This window comes from Barbus barbus, assembly GCF_936440315.1.
Source record: "Barbus barbus genome assembly, chromosome: 17".
NCBI classification, from domain to species: Eukaryota; Metazoa; Chordata; class Actinopteri; order Cypriniformes; family Cyprinidae; genus Barbus; species Barbus barbus.
This window is the reverse complement of record NC_136745.1, coordinates 698,368-715,711: the sequence shown is the minus strand read 5'-3', so window position 1 is coordinate 715,711 and position 17,344 is coordinate 698,368. Positions and strand designations below refer to the sequence as shown.

General features: G+C 39.5%; 1 protein-coding gene across 1 annotated transcript in view; it reads left to right on the top strand.

Moving 5' to 3' along the window:
* LOC306883730 (X-linked interleukin-1 receptor accessory protein-like 2) overlaps positions 1-17,344 on the top strand; it is a gene marked incomplete at both ends in the record, with an annotated part of 313,750 nt that overhangs the window by 164,198 nt on the left and 132,208 nt on the right. Inside the window, one exon of the mRNA XM_079439154.1 lies at positions 14,569-14,842. Within this exon, the coding sequence (XP_079295280.1) occupies positions 14,569-14,842 (274 nt within the window). The remainder of the gene's footprint in view (positions 1-14,568; positions 14,843-17,344) is intronic.

Sequence of the window (17,344 nt, the reverse complement as noted above, 5' to 3'; positions counted from 1 at the left end):
TGCTAGGCAATTCAGTCAAAAGTACAAAGACAGCATTCTGATATACAGCATTGAAGTGACATAACGTGAGGAGATTATGCCCTCAGTCAAAACTATTTTCTCTGAAACTAATAATAGATTAAGACCAAAGACTCCCTGTAAGATTTACCCAAAACAAATTGCATCTCATGTTTAACCACTATAGAGACATCAGAGCCAGCGGTAAATTCCAGAAGATCTGGCCGAAGTGAGGTGCTGTCTCTGCAGGTTCATGAGCGCTGAGCGACCACTGATGCTCTGGAGCTCACAACTCTGAAAGCATTGAAGCTAATTTTCAAATAGTTATCTTTATTAACAAACCGCATATTTGAAGTCCAAACAAGCACATTCTCGCCTTAAAAAACTCTTAAAACTACATTCCGTGACACAAAACTGTATTATTTTTTTCATTACAGTGGATTTGGGTGTCCGCCATGACACTTGCTGTGAGAAATACAGCAACTTCAGCAAACGGAGTGATACAAACAGTGAAATGGCTGTTGGACTTTCAACTAATCATACAAAATGTATTTCTATGATGCAGTAACATTCAAGTAATGAGGTCACAGATGTGTTTGGAGAATATTTTACAAAAGCTAGAGCTGCACTACAGTCATGCTGGAGTAAGTGAATTTTATTTATAAAGGTGAGTGTGAAGAAATGCATAGAATAATTGTGTTGCCCTATGTACAATTGAATGAGATTTTGATTAAAGGGTAAATAAGTATTTGACTCAGTACGGATAATGCATGGTTTGCTGTGCTGTGAGCAAATATAGTAGATTCAAAAATGTCACTTATGACATATATTTGTGTTTTGTTTTTTGTTTTTATTAAGCACTGTGTGGCATCATGTCCTGTCCATTATTGCCCCCCCCCCCCCACAATCAAAGTCCAGTGTGACCGCAGTCATGCCCTGTTCAGACATCTCAACAGTCATTACACTCCTCACATCACGTCACATCACTGCTCACTCCTCAGACGTGCTTCAGCACTGCTCTTCACCTCCTCTTCCAGCACTGAACTGCTAAACTAACTCATATTCTGGAATCAACTGCTCGATTCACTTTCCAGAGGCAGAGTCGGAAACTGTTGATGGAGGAGGCTGCTGTCTGACACGGCTGACGTCATCATGAAGTTTTGGAGCCAGCGCAATGTTAAATTGTCCTTGAATTGTGAGGTCTGGGTGCGTGTGAAAGGGTGTCTGGCACAGGTGCTGGATCCGGCTCGAAGAAAATCACCTGTCTCCAGAGAAACACAGAACTAATGAGCATGTTGAAGGCTGGTGCCACAAATGTCCACATAATCCAGCTAACAGGAGCCAAAGCCAAAGCTCCTGCCGCATATGAATATAAACTGAAACACGGGAGACAGTCAGAGAAAAGACCATTGCCACAGAAAAATGTGCTTATTATGAGTGCATGTATGTTGTTTTCTCACACAAGCTGCAGTGTGTCCTTCACGAGTCCGGCGGGTTTGAGTGCTGCTGGCAGGTTTTAGTGACGGGTCAGATGCAGGATTCAGTCCGGAAAGCAGCAGGAATCAAGGTCACTCGACTCTCATTCACTGCCAAACCAGAGTTCAGACTCACACACTCAGCGCCGGCAGCTGGACATGAGGACTCACACTCTTATAATGCTGAGAAAACACAAACGATAAGTGCCATGCAATACAGTATAAGAACACAGTGGTTAGTGCTCTGTGCCCATGTCATTTCTTCACTAGACGGTCGTCAGTCTCATCTGTACTCAGAAGATGAGCGGTGTCCACACTGCAATGCATTATGTTGAGTGCCATCCCTCATTTGACATTATAATGATTTCCTTCAGTTTGCTGCCTTCTCTCATGGTTTACTCCATTCACTTCAAGTGATTCTATCACTTTACCCAAGGCTGAAAATAAATGAACACTCTGTCATCATCATTTATTCCTTTAAAACACTGATTCTAAATGAAGTCTTCAGAAATGTGAGGATAAGGTCTGTGATGTGAGTCTCTGTAGGCTCTGCTCACTCTGGAAGCAGCATCATTTCCTCCTCATCATGTTACCATGACAACAGAGCACAGCATCATTCGCCACATTAGCCGATCTTATGAGGGAAATGTCTTATTAAATGCTGTTACATTTTTTAGTTTCTTCACTTAGTCCAACAAAACAGAACAGCTTGAATTCTACTAACATATATGCGTAACTCAAACTCTCCCATCATCAGGTTTACAGATGAGTAAGGATGTGACACGCTGGGTCACATGACCATAAATGATGAACTCTGAGCGCTGCGTGTAATGGCCTTGTGGCAGGTCACTTTCTGAAAGGGTGGACTTTGGTTTTAACCCTTCGCGTGGCATCAGTCCTGTAGAGAATAAGCTCTGTCCCGTGTGTGAGGATCAGTTCATCTGTGATCTGTGACTCACACAAAATAAAACCATCCTTTGCTGTAAAACACAGGAAATGCAGCACTGATGTCATTTGTCTATTTTGAAATAAAGTATTGTGACTGTACATGTGCCTGTTACGTTTGTAGATGACGTCAAGAAATGGATTGGGGTTGATAGTGTAAAAATATCCATACTGAAATACTAAAAATAACCATCATTGTCACTGTACATATATCTGCCTATTATTCCAGCACAGAGACATGCTTAGGTTTAGGTGTGAGTGAAAGTAAGTGCTTTGTATTTTAGATGCTATCAGTACAGTTATTTTACATAAGGATAATGTTATTGCACATGAAGAGTTTCATGAGGTGTTTTCCGGCTGTCATGGCAAATAATGGAGTTAATATACGGTTGCATCAGTCATAAACTCTGTGGTCCATTTTCTTTGACAGAGATGCAGTGAAATCACACCATGAACAGACAGATATTAATACACTTCTGTCCTTCAACTCTTCATTTACGTCAAAATAGTTCTGCAGACGAACAGCATGGATAATTATTTCATATTATAACATTTTTGAAGCAAGTCAACACACACACACACACACACACACAAACAAACGAACAACTAAATAAATACAATTTGATGATGGATATTTACTGTAATGTATTATTTTGTTTTTATTAGCTATTACTACTTTTTTCATTAACAGTTCTCTGAATTGTTTGAAGTTTCTGTGATTACAAGTTTTTGTACTATTCAGAGATTCATATAGAACAGTACTGCCGTAAATAAATGAGCGTTTCAGCTGTACTGTATGTTCTTTTAGAAATAGTTTTCTCAGTCTGTTTTCTGTTGTAAACTCTTTGACCAGTATTACAGGTACAGCCAACATGGCAAACACCTCAAAGCCTGTAAGCAACACAGTCCAGGTGGACCAAAGCCTGATCAGGTCACCTTAAAAACAGCTGCAAAAAAACCAAAGCTGAGGTCACTGCAAGAACACACAACACGCCAGTTACTGGAACACAGCTCCACGAACAGCTCCTTCACTTCAGAGCTGACTGTTCAGATTTCCCCTGTCTCTTCGTCATGCTCTTCATTATTTATGCACTTAAACCATGCCTTTATATAAATGTGTAATATACAGATATATACATGTGACTGAGCACACACAGACTCGATCAGTGCTGCTCTGTGACATGTCCATTAGCTAAACTGCACGGGTTCATCATGATTGCTTTTAGGTGAGACAGGATGAGTTTTTCATAAACCTTCATGACTGCCGGGATCAGAGCAGCACGCCTAGACAGTAAATATTATTGTATATTTTGCATATATAAAACACTATAAAGAAACGATCTGGTAGTCTTATACATTCACATATGTTGGAAGCACACATAGGGCAATGATTGAAAGCCCTTATATATTCTGTTTTTATGTATGGGTTTATTTTGTTGCTGTATTTTCATATCATTTGTAGATTTACATCCCAGATTCACTTACATGTGTTTTTCTTTTATATGTACATATAGTGAAGGAAAACACACATTATATTAAACAGATTTGGCACACACCTACTGAACCATAAATTACATTTTAAATATGTACCTTTATTATTATTATTATAGTTCATTATTTATGCATTTAAATGTAATATTAGCTTATACTGTAAACTTTTTGTATATATGCTGATGATATGGGAACACTTCCCTGTTGTATTTTTCTTTATATTTTGTACATAATTTTGTATATAAAAGATTAATTATATTTAATACCTATAGTAAAATATATACATATGTTAAAAAATATGTTCAGTTTGTCATATATAGTAGATTACCTTATAGGTAACAAAACTATATGGTATATTTTATATTTCTGTATGGGTCTTTATGAAACCACATTTGGACTTGCTTGGGAAAATATTTGTTTGTGCAGTAAAAGCTGATGTTCAGTGCTGTTTTACTAATACCAGCACGCCTGGAGCAGATCAGAGGATCAAACTACAGAGGATTCACACATGAATCAGTAAACTACATGTACAAGAGACGGTCATCTCTGAAACAAACATGTTTCACCTCTTCTGCTGCTTAGCTTTTCCACATCCTTTCAGCAGACTCAATGAACTTACTCAGTTTAACTGGACTTGCTTTCCTATTAAAAATGAAGCAACACAACTACAGTGTTTGCATATTCATAATGCCACACAGCACATAGTTGTTTGAGAGCTTCCCTGCTACGGCTCTGTATGTGTAATATTTCAGGGCTTGGCTGTGTTTGCTGTGGTGTGATTGGCTGTCAGAGGCAAATGTCACACTGATTCACAGAAGGAAGACACAGTGACCGGGAAGCAGCCTGGACATGACACTGAGCTGTGAGCGAGTTCATTAAGAGCAGCTCTCTCTGTCTCTGTCTCCGCTCACCTTCACCTGCTCTTGTGTGTCTCAGTCTGTCAGTGTCCAATACAGACACTTCACCGCTTTAATGATCAGCAAACATTCAAAAGGACAAGCTCGTCTAATTCATCACTAAACACTCCTGAGCAGACGAGTGTTTGTCCTCACACATCAACACACTTACAGCATACATTCACAGCTCCTATATGATTCAACTCATTACCTGATTCAATTCTTTTCCCAAAACTTGACATTTAGAAAGCAAAAATGCATTTTCCATGTTTTGATGAGTCAGCTGTCTGTATGTGTTTTATTGTCCTGTGGCACAGAGACATTTGTCATGTCTTCCTCTTTGTTCATCTCATATGCTCTCTTTCATTTTAACTGCTGGAGCTTATGATTTGTCCTCTTCTCTGTCTCTATTTCTCAGAGACGCGTCTCTCTCTGTCTGAGTTATAGTGGCTCTGCTGTGGGTTTCACAGTTAAACAGCTGCACTAATAAGTGTTACATCACACAGGCAAATGGTGCTCACATATTCTTCAGAAAACCTAAAGCTCACTTCTTAATTTGCTGTATTGGCTTTGCTTTCAAGTTGAATCCCTGATCTCCGGTGTTGTTAAACCTCAAGAAACCAGAAGTAAGGTTCATTTCAAGTCAAGTCAAATGTATTTATACAGCACTCTTCATTGTTTCACAGCAGCTTTATAGAAAAAATTCTGCAATATAATATCTTAATATATTCAAGCGTTAAAGTTGCATTTAGCAGATGAGAGCTTTACATTCAGCAGTGATATGAAGAATCAAGCAGTCTATATTAGGTGACTTTAACTACTGTGTACATTTATTGAGTTCATGCTGAATTGCAAAACATAGATCACTAGTTAAACATTTGGCATTAATGTTTAATGTGGAGATCAATCCTCATGACACAACATCACTATCAGACGTCTTGATGACTGAGACGAGACGAGCCCGTTACTGACAGGATCAGACAGATGAGTTTGAAACACACAGCTACCATCGATGCCTAATATTTATACAACAGATTGAAATGAATGAATCTGGCATACTCTTATTACATAGAGATGACCACTGCTTTGACGACCAGGAATATTTCCGACCTGTGCTGTCGTTACTGTAGATTATTCATCAGTCTCGCTCTAATGAGATTTCATGCATGCTTATGTAACCACGTTTTTACTAATGCATTATTTATTAATTCAATCATAAGTGTCGGATCACGTCATGGTTGTGGATACCGATTTAACCGATCGGTCTAGTGGCCAATTCATGACACTGTAACAGAATGCAAGTGAAAAGTAATTATAATAGCAGAAATTAATTTGTTATTTCAGATGGCGCTATAATACAAGCATATGGTTTCAATGAAAAATTAATATCTGAAAACAACATGGGGCTGTGTATTATGGAAGGCCAGATGGTCTTTAAGTTACCTTTGTGAGTATGCATTACAATATGTGTATAGCATATTTAGTAGGGAATGCAAATATTGGTTTACTTGATATGTTCTCAACTGAGAAATAAGACAGAAATGCACCCTGATGGTCAGTTCAGTACTGCAGCTGTTCTCTTGAACTAAAACTGAATCTCCATTTCAATCTCATATATGTAAAAAATCTGTATAATTTTAGTACAATAAGTGTTGCGCTCTTTGCGTTTGAACTGCTGCCCAGTGGTCAGTCTGACACCTGTGTAAGTGCATCTGACCGTGGATAGCAGCGCCTGTGCTGGTTAACACCTATTACAAAACCAATCATGTAAAAATAGCTCTAAAATGAGGCTTGGTCTGTTCTGTAGCTGCGCCTCAAGCGATGACACCAATTAAGCTCACACTTAAGAGAAGAATATGATCAGCTCCCGTTAAACACACTATAACCAAAGGCAGCTGCTGAGTGGTCAAGGGCCATAACAACTGAGCAGATATTAAAGGCTTGATTTGTAGCTGCTCAGAGATCAAATGCCGCTTGCCAATATCCAAATATTTGAGTTAGCAAATTAAATCAAAGAACGTGAGTTGAGTTTTGATAAAGCGTGAATATAGAAAATTATTCCAGCAGGACAGCAACACGATTTGAGGTTAAACGCACACAATATTTGTCTTACCATACAAATGTTATACTAACCAACAGTATCCAGGAAAGCAAGTGCTCATCTTTTGAAAATATGCTATTTACCAAGATTCATAATGTAATTTCTTATTTTTAATTTATGAATGTGTTGAGTTGAGGCCAAAAAAGAGAGAGAGAGATAGAGAGACATAAAGGATGTGTCCCATATCATCTGCCACTGATGCAGCGGCTCATTCCTACTCCAGAAACCAAGGCTACATACTGTACTTAACCAAGACACTGATCATTACAGAAAAATCTTTTCTATTGAAGGATATCATATGAGGTGTATCTTCTTTTTAGAAGAGAAACTCTTTCAGTTCAAGTCCAGCGTATAGCATTTTTCACCATAAATACTGTTCTACAGAGAATAATAGGCTTCAAACCACCAGTGTACAAGCTGAAGACAAACTCTGGAAAAAGACACAACTTAAAATTTGAAAGAAGCAGACATGACCAGCTATTTAAATATTTGATGCTTTCACAGTGTAAAACATGGTCCTGCTTTTAAAAACCTGCATGGCAAAGTCATTTGAGATGATGAGGAATGACCTTACAGTGGAAAATGGTGAAAGGCATGGACACAGAATGTGTGACTACGGATGTCTATCAGTGCTTTACTCTTCCATCCTGCAGTCAGGATTCTTTTGTTTGAGGGAATCAGGCCCAGCCTCCACTTGGAATTAAGGTGTGTTTTCAGTAACACGTCTTCTCTGACCGCATGTTTGTGTATTTCATTGAGACTATCCTCTCTTATTTCATGAGGTGTGACGGGTGATACTACTGAATGAACGAACCCGTGTTACGTGGCTTATGAATGAGCGGGAAAAGAAGCAAATGAAAAGCTTAGTTTTGGTGTGCTTTCTCACAACACGTCCAGAGGGAGAGCTTCGACGCAGTTCCAGCGATCACTAAATGTTTTGAAGCTTCTGTGTTACGGTGTCTTGTTTACCTTTTTTGTTGCTCCTCCCTTGTTTTTTCTTGGCTTCGTATTTACTCTACGAGCGTGTACGCGCATGCTCTCTCTTTAACTTGGGTGGACGCACCTGTTCGTTATTGAGAATGATTGACTGAGAGGAGTTAAAAGACGCCAACGAGGAGGAGAAATGGAGAGGTGACAGTTTTTTGTGGGCCGGCCAGCAAACAGCATCTTTGAGTCTTATTCTGTGCTTGTCGCAATTGTTAAACGTTGAGTGAGTGAATAAAAAGTCTTGAACAGTTACATCGTACTCATTCTTGTTTATGTTACATAATCTCTCTCTTTTTTGAGCCATTTAATGAGAGGTTGTAACATAAATTGGGGGCCCGTCTGGGATAATTAGCGAGTAGAGATGAAGTAAGTTAACATTCCGGGTTTATTTGCCGTGTTTAGCGCCGGACCTTCCATCAGATTACTGTTTGTTGTTTTGAGTTTTTTGTTTTAGTTTATTATTTTTGGAGGTACTCCGGGGAAGAGATTTATCTCTTAACTGGTAACCCTCTGAAGACTAGGAAGGTTGTAGTTAGTGTTGTGGGTAGGAAGTTAGGTCCACGGTGTGCTTGCTTGGTTTTTATGTAAACGCAGCGGTGAGTAATGGCAATGTTTGATTTGAATGACTTTATTAAGCAACCAAGTGTTGAAAAATTGGACAACTCTCGAAAGGATGATTTGTTCATTACTGCTCAGCATTATGAGATATTTGTTTCTAGAGCATTACTTAAAGATGTGAAGGCTTGTTTACTGGCTGGTCTTATTGAAAAAGGGGTGCTTATAGAGCAGAGTTTGTTTTACATAAATGTTCACACTGTAATCTACATCTTTCAGAAGTGCAGAGGTCTCATGCCCAAACACACTCGCTGCAGTTCTTACTGGATGACCTCGTGATCTCTCTGTTTCTAAAAGAAGCCCAACACACCGGAGACAAGCAAAGATTCACTCAGATTCAGAGCTCTGAACTAGTGTAGCAACTGCTTCAAAAGGAAAACGCTAGGAATAAATGGCTAGAACTACAAACAAAACTTAAGAACTAAACCATGACTGGAACTGGACTAAAGACTAAACACAAGAACAAATAAAAACTAGAATATAACAAGAGGGAAAAAAACAAAACTAGATAGGATGCAAAATACTCTAGAATAGAAAGCTCTAATAAGACTAATGATACTAGCTAGGAGCAAGCACAGTCAACGTACAAAACGAACCAGCAAAGACGAGAGGGAAAATGAGCACCATATAAAGGAGCAGAGCACATGAGGATCAGGTGGACACAATCAAGTAAATGATGACTAGACTAGGGCTGTTTCCGAAATCGCCCCTATACCCTCAAATAGTGCTCTATTTGAGGGGACAGCCATTTTAAGTGATGTTCGAAACCATAGTGGATGTTCTCGAGTGCACTCATTCAATCCCACAATGCACCACAAAAACGAGTGTACAACCGATGTACACTCGACGGCTAGAGAATCCCCAGAATGCACTGTGAGAGTCGTGCGCCGAATGAATTCTTGCGTCTCGCCAGAAGATGGTGCCCACAACTGAATCATCCATTCATTTATTTTAGAATCGGCGTAATACAGCATAATACAACACAGGGACAAATTCATTGTAAACTGACTATTAGGGTTTATACATAATTTCCGTGACAGAGTTCAAGATAAATCCTTTAATCTTACTACTGGAGCGGCCCATTTCAAATGATTATTAAACAGCAAGCAAACTATGCAAAAGCGGCAGTCCTTCCGGTGCACTCAGTGTCCGAATTCACTCACTCGTTTTTATTCTCTTCAGGTGAACTGTATGTATGAGTGGACTAATGTAGGGAATAGTGAATGAGGGTATAGGGGGTAAAGAGCCTAAGACTAAACAAGGGGGTGGGGTACCTGGAAACAAGGAGGCAGGACAAAGGTAGCACAAGGCCAACACAAGCAAAGACACAACCATGTGCTCAGGCACAAGACAAACAAAGAGACATTAAACATAGACAAGACAGACAAGGCTGACACAGCTGTCAGGGCAAGACCCTGACATGAGAAGGATTCAATACTAATGCAATAATAGAATTAGCAAAGTTAAGGCATGACAAATTGTGAAGCGAAATGCTCATTGGGTCAGCACGGTCAGAAAAAAACAGGTGGAGAAGAAAAGACACGTTAACTGCAAAAAAATGAAGAATTAATGTGAAGAAGTAGGTGAGAAACCATCAGGAACCATTTAGTCTCCAGCGCCATCATTTTCCAGAACTGCAACCTTCCTGGAGTCTCCGCAAGTGCAATGTGTCAGGTTCTCAGAGACTTTGCTAGGGTAAAAAAATTATTTAAAATGGCCCTCACTTAATAAGAATAACATGCTGAAGTGTTGTGAAAAACATGAAGACTGATTTTGTATAGGCTTTATGGACAGATAAGTTGAGAGTGACCCTTGAAGGACCAGCATCACATCCTCTTGTGCCACTGTTTGAAGAATTTATCTTCCAGAATCTGGCAGTAATTTTAGGAGCTCATTTTTAATCAATCCTGCAAGACAGACTTTTCAGGATAGGAGATGAACTAAAATGAGTTCCCAAAACTTACTGTACAATGCTTAATGAGTCTTCAGCCTCTGCAACAGCAAGGCTTTTTACAGTAGATTTGGCTTTGGAGGACCAAAAACCATTCTCTGAAAACAGTCATTATTCATGATATTCATCCCAGAAACTTACTGAAAGCTACAATGACACTTAATTGGATTAATATACTAAAGCAGTCAAGACTGGAAAGCAAACAGGAACAAGAACGAGCGTACAGAAGTGTGGAATGAGAATGGATGGAAGAGACTGCTTGAAATAATAAACGATCCTCTCTGACGCTCAGATGGGCCGGTCTGACAACACCCAGAATTACAATACGATCATGAAGTAATGAACTGTTAACATTCATGCAATAACAATAATCTTAATGAAAGCAGCTGATGCACCTGATATATTGTGTGCTCATTAGTTTGTTTCATTATTAGCTCAGTAACATTGGAAGTATTTGAGATTGTTTGTGGAGAATGTTTCAAATCAGGCTCGGATTAGTTAAAAGGTAGCTGCCTACATAGACAGCAGCCCACTAACGGTCCTCTCTAGTCTTTACAGGCTTCAAATAAATGGCCTGCAGTGAGTCAAAGCAGCTGCGCTGCAGTCGATGCACATCAAACGGCCAGCGGCTGCGTCCCGCATACAGGTGAGGGCCGTAACCCTTGCTGCATTTCCATATTGATTAGCCTTTGATAAGATGGCGGAGTGTGAGTTATTTCAGGAGACTGTTTCACCCCGGGCATTCTCGTCCAGCTGGCTCCATTTACTCCTGTCTGAAGATACATGTCCAGTACAAGCTATTCATTCACACTTTAGGAGAATTATAAACAAGCTATCAGATTCAAGTCGGCAATGAAATTGCATATCAGCACAAAGCGTTTGGTGGGCTGCTGTTCTGATATTGACTTTTTGTACCCCTTCAGCTTTCATAGCTGGAATTGCTGTACCGCTTGATAATAGAGCGAGCCGGCGCGCTGGAAGCAGGTCAGACAATTATTGCTGAAGCAGACGCAGGGCCTCACAATGGATTTCACATTAGGAGCCTAAAATCACAGTGCCATTTCAGAGCAAAGCGGTGAACAAGCAATGAAAAACTGAGAAAGGAACAGTTCAGCCAAAATTTTAAAAATCCTGTCATTAATTCCTTTCTGTCCTTTCTGCTGTTCCAAATCCACATGCATTTTTTTCTCCTCAAAATTTCCCAAAAATGTTCATGCAGTTGATTTTTCATGCAAAAATGCCTTGATGCATACTTGGGATGCTCGCTCTAAATGTTAGTGTCATGTTTGGATTGCTTATCATGTGACGTGGCCTTTCGCGACCCATCCGAGGTGTCTGTCATGCCGTGAGTAATATCTTGCTCTCGAGTTAGTGTTTTGTTGAAAAGTTCACTAATGCCCTCTTGCTGTGCACGCGTGACGTCTGCTCTTTTCTGACCGGCCCTTTTCTCAGAGCCTGTTTTGCACACTCCTCGGCCTCATCCATATGCAAACGTTTAGGATTCGCTACAAAGCCTCGCTCAGGCACTTACCGTGATGCGCTTGCAGTGTAACACGAATTAGCATGACAAGCAAGGCGTATCCTGTCCAATTACACCATTGTGCTGCACTTAATAACTGATAAATTAATCGTTCGAGACAAGCGCATTATATGCGAAATGACTCGGGGTGACATATGGCTGCCTGTTTACGTAACGTGTAACCTGTGAGCTCTACACTGTTTCTGTTGACAGCTATTACAAGGAGAAGGTGACTTATGAGGACATTGTCCCATGTCCCCATTTTTTAAAACGCTTATAAATCATACAGAGTGAGTTTTTTTGATAAAGTAGAAATGCAGTCTCCTGTGAGGGCTAAGTTTAAGTGTAGGGCAATAGCACATACAGTTTGTACAATATAAAAACATTACACCTACGGGATGTCCCCACTTTTCACAAAAACAAACGTGTGTGTGTGTGAGAGAGAGAGAGTGTGTGTGTGTGTGTGATTTCTAGCCCTTCAGATTCAGTCCTCTCTTCCTGTCTAGTCATGTGTGATATCACTTTCTCCCTCCATCTTTCCTTCAGCTTCCTGTGCAGTGCTGTGAAATTCATCAGGTCGAGCGTATATAACAAAAATCTATGCCGTAAATGTGCGATTGTGACAGCACTTGACATAAATCAGTGCTGGCAGCTTTTGAATGTGAAAGATATTTATGTGATGGGAGGCGGGCGCAGTGATGAGTCAGTGTCCGCGCACAAACACCTCTGTAATTGCTCATAAATTACAGTGTTCGCTGCTGATAGCTGGCCGTGACTTTGATGGGTTTCATCTTTCTATCAGTGTGAAATATTGGAGCTCGGTGAGCAAGCGGCGAATGAGAGGCAAATGGCTTTGTTGCTCTTTACAGATGGCAGTGCAGGGGCTTTGCTTATGTTTCAGAGGTCATTGCCTTTATAAAAGCATTTAGTCGCTGATTATTTAAAGATTTTATATTATTTCACAGTCATTTGAACAAACCCCTAACCACAATTATGAGGTCTGGCACATACACTGCTGTTCAAAAGCTTGCGATCAGTAGGATTTTTTATTGTTTTTCAAGGAAGATTCTTATCCTCTTAAAGGCTGAATCTCAAAAATACAGAAAAAAAATCATGTGATTTTATAAATTGTTATTGCAATGTAAAATAAAAGTTTGCTATTTTAATATTATTTCTGTGATCAAGGCGGAATTTTCAGCATCATTACTCCAGTCTTCAGTGTCACATGATCCTTCAGAAATCATTCTAATATGTGACCCTGGAGCACAAAACCAGTCATAAGGGTAAATATTTTGAAATTGAGATTTATACATCATCTGAAAGCTGACTAAATAATCTTGGGGTTTGTTAGGATAGGACAATATTTGTCTGAGATACAACTATTAGAAAATCTGGAATCTGAGGGTGCAAAAAAATCTAAATATTGAGAAAATCTCCTTTAAAGTTGTTCAAATGAAGTTCTTAGCAATGCATATTACTAATCAAATTAAGTTTTGATATATTTACGGTAGGAAAATATCTTCATGGAACATGATATTTACTTAATATCCTAATGATTTTTGGCATAAAAAAAGGATAATTTTGACCCATACAATGTATTTTTGGCTATTGCTACAAATATATCCCAGCGACTTAAGACTGCTTTTGTGCTCCAGGGTAGAATACTCGGCAATCTGAGAGAAGAAGTCCAAGGCTTATAAAGCGTGTCTGAAAGGATTCAGCTGTGTGTGTGCAATCAGTGCAATGGATCATGGGAACTGTAGTCCGGGGTGACATGTAAAAGTCTGTGTGGTGTGAGAGTCAATGTAAAGAGAAGACGGCATCTGGTGGTGAGCAGACGGAAGTGCATGGACAGGATTCGTGACAATAGTAACCTTTTATTGTTAGAAAAGATTTCTATTTTAACTTTTTATTCATCAAAGAATCCTGAAAAAAAAGTATTACAGCTTCCAAAAAAATATGAAGCAGCACAACAGTTTCAACACTGATTATAAATCAGCATTTCTGAAGACACTGAAGACTGGAGTAATGATGCTGGAAATTCAGCACTGCGTCACAGAAATAAATTATATTTTAAAGTATATTAAAATAGGAAACCTTTTTTCTGTATTTTTGATCAAATAAATACAGCCTTGATGAGCAGAAGGAACTCCATTAAATAAAACACTAAAACCCCTCCTGATGATTTGAAGGGCAGTGTAACTTGTGCTGACTGATGACTGAATGATACATGAAGGACACTCAATATCATGGAGAGGTGTGCTAGTACATTTCTAAACGACCGGATGTATGATTTCGACCTGCTGGATGAAAATATCTCCATTCACCTAAATTCAGAGAGGGAGCAGATCTAGAGATCTGGGGGCTTGCTGACTTTCAGATGGATTTCTGTAAAGCTGCATTGAAACAGTGTGTACTGAGAGGTGCTTTACAAAATTCTGGTTTCCAGCATTGAATCAATTTTACTTAGCCTCAGATCCATTGTTATCACTCTTTGGCATTGAGCGTATGTTTCAGACTCTATTCCCAGAGTAAGCCCTCCATATGGCTGCACAGGGTGTTAATAATGGATGTGTCTTCTCTCTCTGCAGTGGACGGCTGTATAGACTGGTCGGTGGACCTGAAGACGTACCGCGTGTTGGCCGGAGAGCCGCTGAGGGTGAAGTGCGCTCTCTTCTACAGCTACATACGCACCAACTACAGCGTGGCCCAGAATGCCAAGCTGCGGCTCATCTGGTACAGGAACAAGGGCGACTCCGAGGAGCCCATCATCTTCTCGGGTCACCGGCTGAGTAAGGAGGGAGACTTCATTTGGTTCCGCTCCGCAGAGATGGAGGACAATGGATTTTACACTTGTGTGCTCAGGTGGGTCATTAGCGATTCAAACTCAATTCAAGTGTGCACCAAAAAACACAGCCCACTGATATCTGCAGTCTAACACTGCCCTGGACAACAGCTGACGTGTCCCACAATTCCCAGTGGCAATCGATGCCAAAGACAACAAACTCATGTCTCATGTAAAAAAAAACAGGTCAAATATGCAAATCAATGTGACGTCAAATACTTGACATGACGATGAAACATTTTGACCTACAATAAACCAGTTTGACAGTAATGACAGATCTGTGGATAAATGTTGATGTTTTTAGATTTAAGGATATTGTTTTTATTTTGAAGTGAAAATATAAAATTAGACCCTTGGGGTAAGATGGGACACTAGTGTTTGAATTGAATACTTATTCTAATTAATTGGGTTATTATTTCATATTTCCATTAATTAGATGTACATTTTAGAGATCTTCGCTTTCATTACAGCCTGCAGGCTAATAGAGGAAAATCCTTTATTACATTTTTCAAATATAAAATCATACTTTTTCTATTATGACATACCTTCAATTAAAATATGGGCAATTAAACATGTAAATATTCAGATGCCTGTAAGTCACAGAATAAATGTACCTTTCTCTTTTAGTCTTTTGCTCTGTCAGTCGTCAATTATTCAGTTATTCAACTCATTTTGTCAGGACTCAATTTTAAACAGAATAGTTGATTTAGAGGGTATTTTAGTAGTGATTTCTATTTCTTTCAAGATCTTTCTGAGACACACAGATAGCACCAGAGACACTGCACTGTAAATTTAGGGCATTTGGGCAAAGACCATGTGATATTGATGCTTTATTTTATTTTGTTGTCGAGTGATATGCATCCGCACACAGGAGTTGCTGGCAGGAGTCAGATGAGTCAAGTGTAGTCCTGTGTGTTCATTACAGTGTCCCGGACCTGATGAAGAAGGAAAAAAAGCAATTTATACTGGCTTTATCAGGGTCGCTGACTAGAGGAGAGCTCAGTGTACTGAACAGTGCTATTTTTCAGCTGTCAAAGAGCGTCGTGTTCAGTCAGACGTTTACTCAGGGAATTGTGTCTGTGTACAGTAGCTCAAACTGTTGGGACTGTATTGTGATAGTGACACCTTTGTTTGAGTCTCTGAATGCAGTCGCATCGAGGGTGAAGCTCTTCTCGTGGCTTCTTCTTGTGCTTCTGTGGAGTTAATACAGTTTGATTGTAGCTCTGGGGTTTGTGCTTCTGTTTTTAATTTATACGTTATTTCATTATACAAGGTATTCCCATACTTTTCAATTATTTGTTGATTAGGGAGCCGATGTCATGCTGTCCCGGATCTGATGGACACAAAATCATTCGCAGGTTTACTAATACCATTAAGTCTGTCCGCTCCCTTCTCGCTCATATCAACACTTTCTTCAGGCTGGAATAATCTAAACCACATCTGATATCTGAACCCATCTGAAACTCTGACTTTGTAAGTGGCTACAGAGAAAAACTGGTCATCAGTGCTGGATAAACTGCTTTAAAACCAGTTTGAAAAACTACAAGATACTCATCATTTAAAGAGGTTCAACTATAGACAAGCAAACATTGTGAAAAAGTAGTCAGCAACATTACAAGCTACTAACAAAAAGAGCGGAGTAGCTTATTACTTTGACGCTGTCAGTCCTGTGTCTTGTTTTCCCCTCCTCTCGTGTCTCTATTTGACCTTCCTCGTTCCTGTGATCATTAGTTAATTAGTCCCGAGCCCCGTTTGATTAGTCCTCACCTGTTCCTCGGTGATTTCCCCATGTTTATAAGCCCTGTGTTTCCCTGCCTCTGTGTCCGATCTGAATGTCATCTATGTTTGTCTCTCCCCTAGCTCCGTGGTCCTCGATGTGGATTTCAATAAAGGGTATCATTTTGGAATCTCCTTGTCTCCTCGTGCCCCGAGAGGGATTTGACAGATGCTACAGAAGGGCAATATTTATTTGTCAGTTTGTTAGTTTATCCATCAGATTACAAATGACTTTGGTATGAAACGCAGTTTAAATCCATTCTCTCTGATGGCCATCATATGCTGATAGAGGCTGTGAAACACAATAATAATCAAGAACAGAGAAATAAAATCCCTCTACGGGAACTAATAAACAGTTATTTTAATTTATTTGTAAATATGTTTAATTATTTAGTCAGCAACAAAAGTCTGGTGCTGGTTGTAATTATTTTCAGTAGCAGCTGTCACCATGAACTTTAATAATCATATTCATGTCCATAGTATTTGCACTATACTTCAAAGTGCTTAAATATACAGTACATGCTGAAAAACACTGCTGTCAAACGTACATGAAAACATGCCATTCCCAAGGATTTGCCATGGTAAAGTGTTTCTTTACCTGTAGTACAGAGCTGTGTACAAGCTGAAAGATTGTCTTCATCGCTTGTAAACAGTAGCTAAACCTGTTTTACTGTTTTTACTGTCAGGGCTCAAGTAAACAGGCTGAATTATTCAGGCTCAAATTGTCTCAGTTTGGATGATTTTGT